Genomic DNA, 18,859 nt, shown 5'->3' with positions numbered 1-18,859 from the left:
TAGATCCACTATGGACTGGACTCTCACCCTAATATATTAGATCCATTATGGACTGGACTCTATTATGTTAGATCCACTATGGACTGGACTCTTACTATTATGTTAGATCCACTATGGACTGGACTCTCACACTATTATATTAGATCCACTATGGACTTGACTCTATTATGTTAGATCCACTATGGACTGGACTCTCACACTATTATGTTAGATCCACTATGGACGTTACTCCCACACTATTATGTTAGATCCACTATGGACTGGACTCTCACACTATTATGCCTGATCCACTATGGACTAGGCTCTCACTATTATGTTAGATCCACTATGGACTAGACTCACACTATTATGTTAGATCCACTATGGACTGGACTCTCACTATTATGTTAGATCCACTATGGACTGGACTCTCACACTATTATGTTAGATCCACTATGGACTGGACTCTCACACTATTATATTAGATCCACTATGGACTTGACTCTATTATGTTAGATCCACTATGGACTGGACTCTAACTATTATGTTAGATCCACTATGGACTGGACTCTCACACTATTATGTTAGATCCACCATAGACTGGACTCTCACACTATTATTTTAAATCCACTATGGACTGAATTCTCACTATTTTATTAGATCCACTATGGACTGGACTCTCACACTATTATGTTAGATCCACTATGGACTGGACTCTCACATTATTTTGTTAGATCCACTATGGACTGGACTCTCACACTATTATGTTAGATCCACTATGGACTGGACTCTCACTATTATATTAGATCCACTATGGACTGGACTCTCACATTATTTTGTTAGATCCACTATGGACTGGACTCTCACACTATTATGTTAGATCCACTATGGACTGGACTCTCACTATTATGTTAGATCCACTATGGACTGGACTCTCACATTATTTTGTTAGATCCACTATGGACTGGACTCTCACACTATTATGTTAGATCCACTATGGACTGGACTCTCACTATTATATTAGATCCACTATGGACTGGACTCTCACACTATTATGTTTATTTGACATTTTTTCAATGAACATGAGAGTGGAATTGACCAACAACAATGTATAATATATCACACATGCTAGTTTAGTGTGTTTGTATCCTCAAACATTGCATCATCACTTACACTCCACGCACAATTACTCCATATTAATGATTTCCAAATGGTATCACTGACAAAAAAAAAAAGCAAACATCCCAGTTTTATGGACCAGAACACAAATATCGGAAACAATCATTCTTGTCATCTGGTTTATGTTGTGCCTCCTCAAACTAAACTGAGCATGCTCCAGCTGATCAGCACTAATGACTTGTAATCACAGGCTCAGTTTGGGCTGTGTTTACCATTGGAGAGCAAATATAAAAACAATCATTGTCGAGAGTGTGTAAAGTTCATTTTCATGGAACAGTAAAACTTATCAGACTGGAAGTTACCTGCAGTCAAGGTAGAACCGTACCTCCTCAGTTCCCAAACATTTATTGAGTGTTGTTCAAAGAAAAAGTGATGTAACACAGTGGTGAACATGCCCTTTCCCAACTACTTTGGCAGGTGTTGCAGCCATGAAATTCCAAGTTTATTATTTGCTTTCTTTGTTTTTCTCGGCCGTCTCCAGCCTTTCAATTGGAATTCTTCATTTTCACTCAACATTTCACAACACTTGTATCACTTCATCATTTTTCTTCTACCCAAAGTAGGAAATAGGTTTTGAAGAATTGAAGACAACTGGATTTTTTCCGGTAAATATTGCATCTGGAAAGCTTCGCTTCTTCCCTATTTTTCTACATTTCAGCCTCGGTGCTTGGACCTTAAATCCTACTGAATAGCTCTTAACCTTCTTCCCTTTATGCGATTTCAAATGATTGAAATCAGCCTCCTCCATTTTGAAAATGATGACAGGTGAAGTGTCACTCGTGACGTGACGAGTTTGACCCTGCGGAAATTCTACACATGCGCTAATAAAAATAATATTTTGCGAAACGAGTTTGACCCGGCAGTAATTCTAGGCAGGCGCATACTATATACCCGGCGGCAATTCAAGGAAATACGGTATGTCTGTAACATAGGATATAGGGATGTCGCTTATCTGCCTGCCTTGCAATCATTTCAAAGCAGGAAATAATAAATACAAATAACATACATTTATGTTTGAGGTTCTCAGCTTGTCATTGTCCATTTGTGTCAAACTTGACTTACATATAAAAATGTCTTTGCTACAAAGAAAAGTGCATTCATTGTCATCTACGAATCTGTCACTTTTTTAAAAACAACTGATTGGATGGCCAGGCTGGAAAAGCACAAGTTAGGTCTGATTACTCCCGTATTTGTAACCCCCAACCTTTGAGGAATATTCCATCGTCTGATCCTTTGTCCTCTATGTCGTTGGACTGAGTCCCAGCACAGTTTCTTATTTCGCAGTCCTGCAATGAAGGCAGCCCGTTTTGTTCGTAGCCTGACGGATGCACACCACTGGATGCTATGTTCATGCTCGGGAAGAAAGACGGCAGTGTTCCCCGAAGGTAGGGCAAGTGTGCAGGGTAGCCGTACGGCAGATCGGGCGGGTTTAAAGTACCATCTTCACAGCCAGAGTCTGTTGACTCTGAGCGCTGCAACAATGTTGAAGACGATACGTCCTCGGCGGAGAACAGGAGGTCAGACAGAAGGGGTTTTCTGTCAGGTTCAGGGTGTTCTATGGTGCTTCTCTCCAACTCTAACGCAAGCGAAGGCAACTGGAGTCGTCCATTGGCGTCACGTACTGTTTGCAACAGCAGCGGCCCGTCTCCGTGGTCATCGCAATCCTCCACACCAGCTGGGCTTTGGAAGTCCCGGGGAAGCAATGGGTTTGCACCGTCCTCCAGGACCACGCTCGCGGGCTCCTTGTCTTCTGTCGGAACAGCCCGGGCCACTGAACTGTAGATGACAGAACACTGGGAGGTCACGTCCGGACGATTTAGTCTCTCTGGTAAAGAGCTAACGCTGCATGGCCAAGGTTGGCTGGAGACTTCCTGTGGGGAATAGCCTCCGGGTCCGACGAAAGGCCCATCCGGCCTTGGCCTAGCGCACTTATCCAAGTCTATTTGTTCACTTTGGGTGCAGACCATCGCTTTTGAAATGAAGTCATTCATCTCTGCAGGCTGCCCGATGTTTGACACGGTTGTGGGAGTATATCTCTCCTGTGTGAAGGACAAAGAAAACAGATGTTTATGACCATGATAACCTCGTTCCCAAGTCCACAACATAGTCATGTGTCTTTCTGTCTCAACAGTTAAAACTGTGTCACGAAGCCGTCAATGCATACTTGCCAACCCTCCTAGTTTTCCCTGGGAAATTCACGAAATTCAGTGCCCCTCCCGAAAATATCCCGGGGCCACCATTCTCACGAATTTCTCCCAATTCCCACCCGGAAAACAATATTGCTACACCATCCTTCGCTGGGTGCCGTTTCCGGCTGGACAATCATAACGGTTACACCTCGAGGTCAAGCGCGGCAATCAGACCAGAAGAAGAAGACGACGAAGCAGAAGAAGAGACATGGCGACGACGAGTAAGAAGAAGAGGTATGCTTGCAAGTTCCAAAATCCATCCATCCATCTATTTTCTTTAGCTTATCCGAGGTCGGGTCGCAGGGTAATCAGGGAAGCCCAGTCTTCCCTCTCCCCAGCCACTCCGTCCAGTTCTTACCGGGGGATCCCGAGGCATTCCCAGGCCAGCCGGGAGACATAGTCATCCCCGTGGCCTCCTACCGGTCGGACGTGCCCTAAACCCCTCCCTAGGGAGGCGTTCGGGTGGAATCCTGACCAGATGCCCGAACCACCTCATCTGGCTCCTCTCCATGTGGAGGAGCAGCGGCTTTACTTTGAGTTCCTCCCGGATGGCAGAACTTCTCAACCTATCTCTAAGGGAGAGCCCCGCCACCCGGCGGAGGAAACTCATTTGGGCCGCTTGTACTCGTGATCTTGTCCTTTCGGTCATAACCCAAAGTTCATGACCATAGGTGAGGATGGGAACGTATATCGACCGGTAAATTGAGAGCTTTGCCTTCCGGCTCAGCTCTTTCTTCACCACAACTCATCGATACAGCGTCCGCATTACTGAATACACTGCACCAATCCATCCAGTCTTCCCTCACTTGTGAACAAGACTCCGAGGTACTTGAACTCCTCCACTTGGGGTGGAGTGCCAACTCCTCCCCAACCCGGAGATGGCACTCCACCCTTTTCCGGGCAAGAACCATGGACTCGGACTTGGAGGTGCTGATTCCTATCCCAGTCACTCCAAAATGATTGGAAAAAAGAATTTCAGTTCATCCAGGACAGCTCGAAAGGGGAAGTGGTTTGCTGCCTGCAAACTTTGTACATCAGACTTCTCCATTACAACCTTAGTCTCCACAGTAAAAATAGTTTTTTTTCCTAGTGAATCAAAGCGTGCGAAACCGAGAAGCCATCTTTCATTCAGTGCAAATCCACTGAGTGCTGCTAGTAAGCTATATTTGTGGCCACAGCTTCCCCGGGGATACGTCGCTGCCAGTTTCCGCCAACTGCCCGTCCGACCCCCACCGGACATTTTATACACCAGCGTGGTCTGCGCCCGAGGCAAGGCGTGTGACGTGTCTTGCCCGAGGGCACTGCGACAGTGACTAGGAGGATGGCAACTGGATTTGTACCAAAAAACCCTCAAGTTTTCTGGACGGCCGCTCTACCATCTGAGCCACGCCACCCAGTTTGACCTTGTCAGGACACTTAGTCCAGAAAAATTCTGCTCATATTGTGTATTTCATACACTTAAAGTACTAAAAGGCAGGTTTTTTTTATTTTTATTAGGGACCCTTTTGATATTCTAGCGTTTTATTCTTTCTTTCTTTATTATTATTCCACAGCTTTGAGCTGAAATTCGACCCCCTTAACATGCTTCAAAACTCACCATATTTGACACACACATCAGGACTGGCGAACATTGCGATTTAATTTTAAAATAAAAAACTAACCTCAAAACTAAAAATTGCGCTCTAGCGCCCCCTAGGAAGAAAACACAGACAAAACTGCCTGTAACTTCAAGTAGGAATGTCATAGCGACATGAAACAGAAACCCCTATGTAGATCTTACTTAGACCTAGATTTCATACACTGACATCCTTCAGCAAAAATCAACAGGAAGTTTGCAATTCCCCCCTCAAAACAAAAGTTTTTTAAAAACACTCACCTTTGCCTTTTTTGAGCTGTATTTTGACCCTCTTAACTTACTTCAAAACTCACCAAACTGGACACACACATCGGGACTGGCAAAAATTGCGATATAATCAAAAAAACTAACCCCATAACTGAAAATTGCGCTCTAGCAACCCCTAGGACTAAAACACAGACAAAACTGCTCCTAGGAAGAAAACACAGACAAAACTGCCTGTAACTTCCCGTAGGAATGTCGTAGAGACATGAAACAAAAACTTCTATGTAGGTCTCACTTAGACCTACATTTCATATATTGACCACCCCTAGCAAAAATCAATGGGAAGTTTATAATTCCTCCTTCAAAATAAAAGTTTTGTAAAAACCGGTCATCTTTTTTCAAACATTCTTTCCTCTTACTACGTTTGTCGTGTCGGCTTCAAACTACCACAGGAGATAAATTGAACCCTTCTGATTAAAAGTTGATGAAAGACTTTTAATTACTGCTACGGTTTTGATTTTATCAGCCCTTAAAGAAAAAACATTTCAAATATGGCCGCCGTGCGCAGACACAGTGAGGGAGACATTTTTTTAATATATATTTTTTTATAAGTAAAGGTAAGACCATAAAAACGTTTTTTTTTTTTAATTAAAATTGCTTTTCATGATGGTATCCTTACATCACATTCAAATTTATAAGCGCAGGCCTAAATGTACCGCATGCCTTTGATAAGCGCCGGAGTGAGAAGAGGTTTTAAAATAATTAGCGCCCCGGCGGCAATTCAAAGAAATACGGTAATAGACTGTATTTATGTTATTTACATGGGAATAATGCTGTATGACTGTGCACCAGTGCACAAAGCAAGGTCCATAAAGACATGGATGACAGAGTCTAGTGTGGATGAACTTGACTGGCCTGCACAGAGTCCTGACCTGAACCCGATAGAACACCTTTGGGATGAATTAGAATGCAGACTGATAGCCAGGCTTTCTCCACCAACATCACTAATGTACTTTTGGAAGAATGGTGGGAAATTCCGAACAAACACACTCCACAACCTTGTGGACAGCCTTCCCAGAGGAGTTGAAGCTGTAATAGCTGCAAATTGAACCCTATGGTTTCGGAATGGGATGGCACTTCAATTTCATATGTGAGTCAAGGCAAGACTTTTGTCCATATAGTGAACTTTCATTATCAGTAACTTAACGTGTAAATCCTGCACAACGAGGCTCGATTTTCCAGTCCTGCAGCTTTTTCCTCATTGTTACTTTCAACAGGGGGGGAAGGAAGAACTTGCTCACCAGTGACCGTGGCAGCTTTCCTTTGTTGACAGCCCTCACGTAGAAGCACAGAGCCCCGACTGACGTGGCGACAACGGCCGCCAGCAGAGCGCCGGTGGGGAGGAGCCACAGCAGAATGTGGGCCGGCTCATCTGAGGGAGACCAAAGTGTCGGTTAGCACGCGGGTAGAAAGTTGTTGCACACATTCCTGCATGACACTAGCCTGCAAAAACTGAAATCCAAGCAAGTTTAAATATCTCAAATAAGGGTCATATTTGCCTATTTTCTGTCTGATAAGTCTTCTCACTCAGCAGATTTTATGTTAGTGTCTTTTTGTCAGAGTTAGTTTGTGACCAACTCCAAGATGCAGAGAAGGAGGCAGGCATTGAATAAGGAATTATTATAAAATAGTAGAACAAAACCAAACAAAGGGTACAAACATAAAGCGTGCACGTGGGCGGATAACAAACAAAAATAGCTGGCATTTAAGTCTCACCTTAAAACTCATTTGTATACTCTATCTAGCCTTTAAATAGACCTCCTTTTTAGACCAGTTGATCTGCCGCTTCTTTTCTTTTTCTCCTCTGTCCCCCCCTCCCTTGTGGAGGGAGTCCGGTCCGATGACCATGGATGAAGTACTGCCTGTCCAGAGTCGGGACCCAGGATGGACCGCTCGCCTGTGTATCGGTTAGGGACATCTCTACGATGCTGATCCGACTTCGCTTGGGATGGTTTCCTATGGACGGGACTCTCGATGCTGTCTTGGATCCGCTTTAAACTGAACTCTCGTGGCTGTGTTGGAGCCACTGTGGATTGAACTTTCACAGTATCATGTTAGACCTGCTCGACATCCATTGTTTTCGGTCCCCTAGAGGGCGGGGGGATTGCCCACATTTGAGGTCCTCTCCAAGGTTCTCATAGTCATCATTGTCGCTGGCGTCCCACTGGGTGTGAATTCTCCTTGCCCACTGCGTGTGAGTTTTCCTTGCCCTTATGTGGGTTCTTCCGAGGATGTCGTAGTCGTAGTGGTTTGTGCAGTCCTTTGAGACATTTGTGATTTAGGGCTATATAAATAAACATTGATTGATTGATTGATTGAAAATAAACGGAGCTTAGCATGGAAGCTAGTAAAAACGAAAGGCTAGGATAAACAGAACAGGGAACAGAAGTCGATACGTGTTGTGCAAAGACAAAATAGGAAGCAGGGAACCAAAAAACAGTAAGCTACAAACATCTAACGAATTATAGCTTACCGCTTTGCTGCAACAACCCGACAGGAGGGACAATACCATACGGAAACGACATGCAATACGTGATAATAATCCAGCCCTGACTGGAGGAAAAAGCAGGTACAAACAGGAGTGGGCTGATTGACACCAGGTGTGGCCAGGTGCCAATCAGCCGCAGCTGAGGAGAAAAAGCCCACAGGGGGAAAAAAAAACAGGAAACAGACAAAATAAGAGCACTGACGGGAACTAAAAACACACACAGAGGAAAAACTAAAACACAAACAAACTGTCAGTGGCAAGCCTGACACTTTTACTTGTTTTAAGGGTTTTGGCCCTAAATGATCTCAGTAAGGGCCTTGCAATGAGGTGGCGACTTGTCCAGGGTGCATCCGGCCTACCGCCCCAATGCAGCTGAGATAGGCTCCACCGCAAAAGGGACAAGCGGTAGAAAATGAATGGATGGATGGATCTCAGTAAGATATTCCAGCTTGTTGCTGAGATGTGATGACCTATATTGAGTAAAACATGCTTGAAAGTAGAATATCAAATGTTGCAAAGCTGTGTCATCAACACTCAAGTTTAAAACTACTTTTTTTAAAGTAATCATTTCTTATTTCAAGCATGAAAAAAGACATCATGATTTTGACACATTTGTCTCATAATTAAAACAGATGACAGCCAAATGGACTTTGCTGTTTTATTTTCAATGACACAAGAGACAATAGGTACTCATATAGTAGTACAGTTGGCACAGTGCAGTAAACCGACAGTTCATATTCAAACATTTCATACAATTTTGAACAGAAATAGATCATGCACGTTCAGATAAATTCCTCAAAATTACAATTAAAACATTTTTGGCCGGGGGCGGGGCTGCATATATGAGCACTAATTGACTGAAAGAGCACGCACTTGGCGCGATGATGTCATGTTGTCGATGGAAAAATGCATTTTTAGAGCATATGATACAGATAGTGTGTCATGAAATATAAATTGAATTAAGAGGATTTAAAGGAAACTAAATGAGCTCAAATATAACTACACATAAGGCATAATGATGCAATATGTACATATAGCTAGCCTAAATAGCATGTTAGCAACGATTAGCTTGCAGTCATGCAGGTACCAAATATGTCTGATTAGCATTCCACACAAGTCAATAACATAAAAAAAAACTCATCTTTGTGCATTCACGCACAAAATGAGACAGAAAAAGAAGTGGCATAAAACACGTCCTAGAAAGTCAGAGAAAGTTGTCCATGTAAACCATTGGTGTCAAACTCTGGCCCGCAGGCCAAATTTGGCCCGCCGTGTAATTTCATTTGGCCCTTGAGGCAATATCAAATTAACATTAGAGCTGGCCCGCTGCTGTAACACCGCATTCACCGATTTCCCGGGAGATTCTCGAATTTCAGTGCCCCTCCCGAAAATCTCCCGGTGCAACCATTCTCCTGAATTCCATCCGGACAACAATATTGGGGGTGTGCCTTAAAGGCACTGCCTTTAGCGTCCACTACAACCTGTCGTCAAGTCTGTTTTTCCTCCTCACAAACAGCGTGCCGGCCCAGTCACGTAATATGTGTGGCTTCTACACACATGTAAGTAAATGCAAGGCATACTTGATCAACAGCATACAGGTCACACTGAGAGTGGCCATATAAACAACTTTAACACTGTTACAAATATGCGCCACACTGTGAACCCACACCAAACAAGAATGACCAACACATTTCGGGAGAACATACGCACCGTAACACAATATAAACACAACAGAACAAATACCCAGAACCCCTTGCAGAACTAACTCTTTTGGACCGCTACAATATACACCCCCTCCCCACTACCAACAAACCCCGCCCCCCTAACCCCGCCTACCTGAGCCCCGACATTAACTGAGCAGTAAAAAGGCCTGAATGGTTGATTTATTCATTGTTATTTTATTTTCAAATGTATTAGCCTCTGCGATGAGGTGGCGACTTGTCCAGGGTGTACCCCGCCTTCCGCCCGATTGTAGCTGAGATAGGCGCCAGCGCCCCCCGCGACCCCAAAAGGGAATAAGCGGTAGGAAATGGATGGATGGATTTATTAGCCTCTGGAAAAAGTTAATGTTAATATTTACCTCAGAAGGCTGCAAATACAAAAGAGGCATTCAATTTTTATTTAAATTTGATTTGATATGCCATTGATATTTAATTATTATTGTTATTATTATTTGAAACTCAATTTTGCATGTCACTATAACGTTATATAAGCCTTGCTTGTTCAATATTTAATGCAAAACTTGTTTGGGTCCCTATTAAAAGGTTAACTTGTTCAAACTTGGCCCGCGGATTTGTTCAGTTTTGAATTTTGGCCCACTCTGTATTTGAGTTGGACACACCTGATGTAAACCAACCACGGTGAGTTCAAAGACCGCCAAAATTAGTAGGACAAAACGGCGCTCGCCAAATATTCGAATCAGTGAAACATGTTTAATATAAACAGTGTGCTTTATAGCAATTAGGGAGGTTTGTGTCATGTTTGTCCTCCTACAGCAGGGGTTGGCAACCAGCGGCTCTTTAGTGCCGCCATAGTGACTCTCTGGAGCTTTTTCAAAAATGTATGAAAAATGAAAAAAGATGATAGGAAAAAAACATGTTTTTGTTTGTTTTAATATAGTTTCTGTAGGAAACAAACCTCAGTAATTGCTATAAAGCACACTGTTTATATTAAACATGCTTCACTGATTCAAATATCTGGTGAGCGCCGTTTTGTCCTACTAATTTTGGCGGTCTTTGAACTCACCGTGGTTTGTTTATATCAGGTGTGTCCAAAGTGCGGCCCGGGGGCCATTTGTGGCCCGCAGCTAATCGTTTACCGGCTTTTATTTAACTTTTCACTGTGATCACTCAAAAATATTAAATAATTAAATAATTAATATTAAATAATAATTAAACTTTTTCCACAGAGGGCCGCACACGGAAAAATGTAAGCATGCGGGGGCCATTTTGATATTTTTCATTTTCAAACCATAACAAAATATATGGATTTTTTTTATCCTTAGGGCTCCCGGTGAGCATAGAGCGTCTTAGTCACTAAAATGTTAAAAATAAGTCAAATTATTATCATTTTTTATTTAACGCTTACAGTAAATATCTATATCAACTTGAATGTGAGACTTGCGTGGCATAGCGATGCCGGATTCGTTCTTCCGAGGATGCGTCGAGCAAGAACACAGCGTAAGGTACGAAATAAGTATTTATTAAACTAATAAAACAGGCTAGGACAAAAACACTGGAGCTAAGCAGAAAACAAAAGGAGCTAGCATGGGAGCTAGGGAAATAAACAGAGACACTAACACTTTGCACACGGGCACGAAAAGGGAAAACAAAAACTAGTAGCATGAGAGCTGGGAATAAACAAAAACGCAGCGCGAGAGATAGCGAGTATAAACATGGAAAGCAAGTCGTCATCAGTCGCGTGAAAGAAAAATTAGGATCCGAGGCAGAAGAAAGAAAAGGGGCAGGCTTGAATGAGGTAGTAATAAGTAGAAACAGGTGTGCGTAGAAAGCAAGGGGCAGGTGAACTAATAAGCTGCCCTGGTGAACGAACAAAACAGGAACTAAGGACGTCAAACAACACTGTGATACCAAAATGGAACAAAACAAGAATATGGTATGATCCGGGCATCGGATCATAACATTGAGGTTGATATAAAGTAAAACAAATAAGGTTTTATGCCTTTTCTGTCAAAGACAACGTTGTTTTTTATAGTAAAACTGAAATATGCAGTATTTAGATGGATAGATAGTACTTTATTGATTCCTTCAGGAGAGTTCCTTTATTTAGCAATAAAGCCCTCAATGGACAACTTTCTCCGACTTTCTAAGACGTGTTTTATGCCACTTCTTTTCCGTCTCATTTTGCGTTAATGCACAAAAGGTGAGTTTTGTTGATAGTATTGACTTGTGTGGAGTGTGCTAATCAGACATATTTGGTCACGGAAGGACTGCAAGCTAATTGATGCTAACATGCTATTTAGGCTAGCTAAATGTACACACTGCATCATTATGCCTCATTTGCAGCTATATTTGAGCTCATTTAGTTTCCTGTAAGTCATCGTAATTCAATTTATATCTCATGACACATTATCTGTATGTAATATGGCTTTTAAATTTGTTTTGCGGCTCCAGGTGTCAGGCTTGGACTTGGTCTTGGGTTGTTTTCCCGACGTGCGAAGTGAATGGAGTGGAAACGGCGTGAAGGTAGGTACATATTTAATTTATTTACTCAAACTAAAAACAGGAACAAACAAAAAGCGCTCACAATGAAGGAACAAAACTTGGGCTATGAAACAAAAGACTAGCACAAAGGCTATAAACTATAAACATGAAACAAAACACTTGTGCTATGGCATGAATGACAAAAACTTACGTGGACAAAAAGAACAGCGTAGCAAGGCATCCATCCATTTTCTACCGCTTATTCCCTTTTGCGGTCGCGGGGGGCGCTGGCGCCTATCTCAGCTACAATCGGGCGGAAGGCGGGGTACACCCTGGACAAGTCGCCACCTCATCGCAGGGCCAACACAGATAGACAGACAACATTCACACTCACATTCACACACTAGGGCCAATTTAGTGTTGCCAATCAACCAATCCCCAGGTGCATGTCTTTGGAAGTGGGAGGAAGCCGGAGTACCCGGAGGGAACCCACGCATTCACGGGGAGAACACGCAAACTCCACACAGAAAGATTCCAAGCCTGGATTTGAACCCAGGACTGCAGGAACTTCGTATTGTGAGGCAGACGCACTAACCCCTCTGCCACCGTGAAGCCCCGTAGCAAGGCATGAAGCAGATAATCGAGGTGATGTTGCCAGACTGACTAGCTGGTAACTGGGGCTTAAATAATGAACATGATAAGTGAAAACAGGTGTGAGACAAGACAGGTGAACTGATTGGTCATCATGGTAACAAAACAGGGAGTGGAAAAAAAAAAAGGAATTTAGAGTCCAAAGGTCAAAAGCACCTGGTATTCCGAGGCAGTCTCCCATCCAAGTACCAACCAGGCCTGACACTGCTTAGCTTTGAGAACAGATGAGATTAAGGATGCTCAGGGTAGTTTGGCCTTACAATAGTCGTGATCAGACATGACAGATGAAAACTAAATCAGTTGGCATGGTAACAAGACAAACAAGGAAATGCAAAACAGAACTAAATGTCCAAAAAACTGAACATAGCATGACCAAAACAAAACATGAACCATAGGCGTGACACCAGGCATTTTTGTTTTTGTATTTTCGGTCCAATATGGCTCTTTCAACATTGTTAGTTGATGACCCCTGTCCTACAGAAACCATATTAAAACAAAAAATATATATTTTTTCATTTTTCATACATTTTCGAAAAAGCTCCTGGGTGCCACTAGAGCAGCGCTAAAGAGCCGCGGGTTGCAGACCACTGGCTTAGTTCAAATAAAATACCCCTCATTTGTGTGTGTTTTTTTTTCTCGTTTTTGAACTCCTGTAGGGACTTGCCATGGAGCGTCTGTATTGGCATGTGCATACATCTCGCTGTAGTCATCACCTATCGTTATTCTTACAGTCAGCAGACCAACGCTTCAGGTCCAGGAGATTATCTTTCTGTTTGATTTATTCTTCCGGGTCAACAATGTGGCGAGAAAGGACTTGCCAACATCAATAGTAGTTTAAAGTCCCCTTATTAGTTTTAATCACAGTCGGACAAAAGAAAAAAAACCAATGTTAACTACTTTGTAAGCCTTTTCTTCACTGGTTCAAACTGTAAGTCAGGGGTGTCAAACTCATATTAGATGGGTGGAGCCACATGGGGAAAAATCTACTCCCAAGTGGGAAAAATCACGGCACGATAACTTAAAAATAAAGACAACTTCAGATTGTTTTTTTTTGTTGTTTAAAAATAGAACAAGAACATTCTGAGTGGCCTAGTGGTTAGAGCAGCGGTCAGCAACCTTTTTGAAACCAAGAGCTACTTCTTGGGTACTAATTAATGCGAAGGGCTACCAGTTTGATACACACTTAAATAAATTTAAGTGTGTATTTAGGTTTGATGCTAATAAATTATCATTAAACCTAAATAAAACTAACTTCATGTTATTTGGAAATAAGAGAAATGATATAGATGTAAAATTATATATAGACAATGCTAGTATAGAAAGAGTGAACAAAATCAAATTTTTGGGTGTGATCTTGGACCACTGGATCTGCTGGAAGTCACACGTTACATACATCAAAGGGAAGTTGGCGAGAAGTATTGCTGTCCTGGGTAAAACAAGGCACATTCTTAATCAAAAAACATTACACACTCTTTATTGTACACTTCTTTTACCATATTTGAGTTACTGTCTAGAAGTTTGGGGAAATACATACAGGACGAACATCCAACCACTATTCATAATGCAAAAAAGGGCCATCAGACTGATACATAACACAGGACCCCGAGAACACACTAATGGATTATTTATAAAAACATTTGATTTAAAACTACCAGATCTCATCCAACTCAAGACTGCCCAAATGATTTATAAAGCAAGTAAAGATTTACTTCCAACAGGGTTACAGAGAAGATTTTTACAGAGAGAAGGTAATTATAATTTAAGAGGAGAACTACTTTTTAAGATCCAATATTGTAGAACGACGAAGAAACGAATGAGTATAACAATAGCAGGGGTTAAAATATGGAACTGTTTAAAGGATGAAATAAAACACAGCACCAACATAAACCAGTTTAAAAAGCTTTTTAAGTCATTTATCATTAGTAAATATAAGAAAGAAGAGCAAACATTGTTTTAGAAAGACAATAATATATAATATGTATATAGATACAATTTATGATTTCATAATTATACATATAGGTTATATTAAAATGTATATATTACCACTTTATATGGAATTTAAATAAATTGTGTATATATATAAGTGTACAAATGTATATGTTTGATTTAAATGTTAAACTGTGTATATGAGACGTATGCTACATATATGTTGCTTATATATTGTTTAAAAAAAAAAGTAATATAAGTGAAGCATGTTTTAGATTTTATATATTTTGAACCTTGTTCTTGTTGTGATGGGGTAGGTTTATATAAGCGTTGCTTCAACCTACACCGTTTCGGTTCAATCATTGCTCAAATGAGTGTTTTTTTTTTCTTTTCTTGTTGTTGTTCTTTGTTTTATGTGAAGATTGCCGAAATAAAATACATTGAAATTGCCAGAAATAGCCAATTTGCTCAATTTACCTTTAATGAATAAATATATATATATATATATATATATATATATATATATATATATATATATATATATATATATAAAAGAATGGGAATTTCCGTCCGTCATTACGTGGTACATTTTTTTTTCCTTTTACGGAAGGTTTTTTGTAGAGAATAAATGATGAAAAATACACTTAATTGAACAGTTTAAAAGAGGAGAAAACAGGAAAAAAATTAAAATTTAAATTTGAAACATAGTTTATCTTCAATTTCGACTCTTAGCGGGGTGTGTAAGGACCGGCCTCGAAGACAGCGGCAGGTGAGTAGATAACCACTCCGAGCTGGGCAATCTAATCACCTGTCGCCCTTATTAGCAGCAGCCGGTCCGAGACACGTTGTTGGAGTTGGTATTGTAGCTAAGAGCAGAGACACGCCGGACTGAAAAGTCTTGAATATACATTGCTGGAAAGCAAACCATACTTGTGTATGACGAATAAAAGACTTGCTCCAACCTGTATACCGGGCTCAAGAAGATCTGTCGGCAGCAGAAAACCCCATCACACTCGGAGACTTCCACAGACCCCTTTGATGCGCCTTTTGTATGAAAATATACCTGATTGGACCCGCTCATCGGCAGTGCGCCTTATAATCCGATGCGCCCCATGGTCCGGAAAACACGGTACTTGTTTATAAATAACCATGTATTCAATGACAACTATGACTCCTTAAGTGCGCCTTTTGGATGAAAATAGACCTGAATAGACCCGCTCATCGGCAGTGTGCCTGATAATAAGGTGTGCCTTATGGTCCAGAAAATACGGTACTTGTTTGTAAATAACCATATTGTGGAGAGGAGGAGCCGACGGGCCGACGGCGGGGCGGAGCACGCTGTAGCCCTGCTCAAGATGGCGGCAAAGAGGCGGAGAATGCGGCGGAACGGAGAGGCGGGAGCAACGCCGCTGCAATCCAAATCAGGTGCGTGGCTAACACACCGGCTCACTATCTACGTATCTCCTCGCAGAGTATAAAAGGGGAGAAGGAGGAAAGATGAAAGGAGGAGGTGGAATGTCCGCAGCAGATGCACCAGTGCGGGAGAAACAAGAGCAACAGAGATCAGCACACGAGAGAGACGACGCGGCCGGCTGAAAGAGCGACTGAGGAGAGAGCAGCGGAGAGGAGTTGAAGGAGCGATCAGAGCTACAGAAAAACTTATTGAAAAATAAAGAGTAAAACCTGTGCTAAAAGCGATGTCCTTCCTGGGTGGTCCATGCAACCCGAGCGACGACAAAAGGCGACTGTCACATATGTATTTAATGACAACTATGACTTCTTAAATGCGCCTTTTTATATGAAAATAGACCTGAATAGACCCGTTCATCGGCAGTGCGCCTTATAATCCCGTGCGCCCTATGGTCCGGAAAATACGATATTGGTTTGTAAATAACCATGTATTCAATGACAACTATGATTCCTTTAATGCACATTTTTGTATGAAAATAGACCTGATTAGACCCGCTCATTGGCAGTGCGCCTTACAACCCGGTGCGCCCTATGGTCCGGAAAACACGGTACTTGTTTATAAATAACCATGTATTCAATGACAATAATGACTCCTTTAATGCGCTTTTTTGTATGAAAATAGACCTGAATAGACCCGTTTATCGGCAGTGTGCCTGATAATAAGGTGCGCCCTATGGTCCGGAAAATACGGTACTTGTTTGTAAATAACCATGTTGTGGAGAGGCGGAGCCGACGGGCCGACGGCGGGGCAGGGCACGCTGTAGCCCTGCTCAAGATGGCGGCAAAGAGGCGGAGAATGCGGCGGAACGGAGAGGCGGGGCATGCCGGGAGCAACGCCGCTGCAATCCAAATCAGGTGCGGGGCTCACACACCGGCTCACTATCTACGTATCTCCTCGCAGAGTATAAAAGGGGAGAAGGAGGAAAGATGAAAGGAGGAGGTGGAGTGTCCGCAGCAGATGCAGCAGTGCGGGAGAAACGAGAGCAACAGAGATTAGCACACGAGAGAGACGACACGGCCGGCTGAAAGAGCGACTGAGGAGAGAGCAGCGGAGAGGAATTGAAGGAGCGATCTGACCTACAGAAAAACGTATTTAAAAATAAAGAGTAAAACCAGTGCTAAAAGCGATGTCCTTCCTGGGTGGTACATGCAACCCGAGCGACGACAAAAAGCGACTGTCACACATGTATTTAATGACAACTATGACTTCTTAAATGTGTCTTTTTGTATGAAAATAGACCTGAATAGACCCGTTCATCGACAGTGCGCCTTATAATCTGGTGCGCCCAAAGGTCCGGAAAACACGGTACTTGTTTGTGAATAACCATGCATTCAATGACAAGTAAGTTTTAAGGCTTTAAAATAAAAATGTGCTCACATGCCAGCGTTTCACAGAAGTCGGCCATCTCACTCTCCGGACGACCCAACTCACAGGAGGGCTTGTAGACCACGAAGCCGCAGTATTTCTCCTTGCGGGATTTGCTATATAAATTGATAACAAAGTTGCCGGATTTGCTGTAAATCACCTGGTAAGAGTGAAAGAAAACACACTTAAAAACTAAACAACAAAAAGTTGACATCCATCAGTCCGACGTTCACCTGTGCCGCCCACGCTGGTGACGTGAGGTTTAGGGTGTACTCAATCACGGGTCTGACGGGCCCGCTCTTGCTGCCCCTAATGATGTCTCCGATTGAGGTTTCGTTGGGTCCGAATGGAAGCGTGGCGTCGATGTTCAAGGACGACGCGCTTGCCCACGGAGACAGGGCGGGCTTACCCAAAATGGCTGCAAAGAAAACGCCAAATGGTGAGCCACGTTTCCTGCTGTACGGACGCGTGTCGCTTCTTACTGTGTGCGATGGGATTCAGCCGGGTGGTGCAGCCGTGAAAACGCCCGTTGGCGCTGACCTGGGCTTGGTACTGAACGTGAGGGACCGAAGGCGTTTCCGCCGTCAGGTTGCAGTGGAGACGGCTGATGTTGCGACACTCGCTTTTCGTCTGGAAAGGATGGTTATCCAAGTATCTGTAACGGCAGTGGTTTTCAACCTTTTTTGAGCCAAGGCACATTTTTTTCATTGAAAAAAAATCCTGAGGCACACCACCAGCAGAAATTAAACAAGACAGGAAGCAAGGAATTAAACAGGGACAGAATTAAATTCGACTCAATGAGGAGAAACACCTGTACTCTTGTACAGTGTCACCACACTCTGACGAACGATTGCACGCCTCCTCTTTAATTTGGACTTTCCCTGATTTGATCAAACACTGATGACATCTATTAAACAAGATGAGAAGCAAGGAATTAAACAGAGACAGAATTAAATCCGGCTCAATGAGGAGAAACACCTGCACCCTTGTACACTGTCACCACGCTCTGACGAACGATTGCACGCCTCCTCTTAATTTTGGACTTTCCCTGATTTGATCAAACACTGATGACATCTATTAAACAAGACGAGAAGCAAGGAATTAAACAGAGACAGAATTAAATTCAGCTCAATGAGGAGAAACACCTGCACCCTTGTACAGTGTCACCGATTGCACGCCTCCTCTTTAATTTGGACTTTCTCTGATTTGATCAAACACTGATGACATCTATTAAACAACACGAGAAGCAAGGAATTAAACAGAGACAGAATTAAATTCGGCTCAATGAGGAGAAACACCTGTACCCTTGTACAGTGTCACCACGCTCTGACAAAAAATTGCACGCTTCCTCTTTTATTTGGACTTTCCCTGATTTGATCAAACACTGATGACATCTATTAAACAAGACAAGAAGCAAGGAATTAAACAGAGACAGAATTAAATTCGGCTCAATGAGGAGAAACACCTGTACCCTTGTACAGTGTCACCACGCTCTGACGAACGATTGCACGCCTCCTCTTTTATTTGGACTTTCCCTGACTTGATCAA

The 18,859-nt window shown here is 42.5% G+C and overlaps 1 protein-coding gene across 1 annotated transcript in view; it reads right to left on the bottom strand.

Moving 5' to 3' along the window:
- Positions 1 to 1,016: 1,016 nt before the first annotated feature.
- The window catches only part of ifnlr1 (interferon lambda receptor 1), a 33,284-nt gene continuing 15,441 nt past the window's right edge, over positions 1,017 to 18,859 (bottom strand). The window contains exons 3-7 of the mRNA XM_061915172.1: positions 17,794 to 17,966; positions 17,545 to 17,729; positions 17,324 to 17,471; positions 6,489 to 6,619; positions 1,017 to 3,197 (exon numbers count right to left, since the gene is read on the bottom strand). Of these exons, the coding sequence (XP_061771156.1) occupies positions 2,337 to 3,197; positions 6,489 to 6,619; positions 17,324 to 17,471; positions 17,545 to 17,729; positions 17,794 to 17,966 (1,498 nt within the window). The 3' untranslated portion in view covers positions 1,017 to 2,336. The remainder of the gene's footprint in view (positions 3,198 to 6,488; positions 6,620 to 17,323; positions 17,472 to 17,544; positions 17,730 to 17,793; positions 17,967 to 18,859) is intronic.

Source organism: Nerophis ophidion, linkage group LG11 (genome assembly GCF_033978795.1).
Source record: "Nerophis ophidion isolate RoL-2023_Sa linkage group LG11, RoL_Noph_v1.0, whole genome shotgun sequence".
Lineage (NCBI taxonomy): Eukaryota > Metazoa > Chordata > Actinopteri > Syngnathiformes > Syngnathidae > Nerophis > Nerophis ophidion.
Note: the sequence above shows the minus strand (reverse complement) of the source record. Positions and strands in the feature narration are given on the sequence as shown.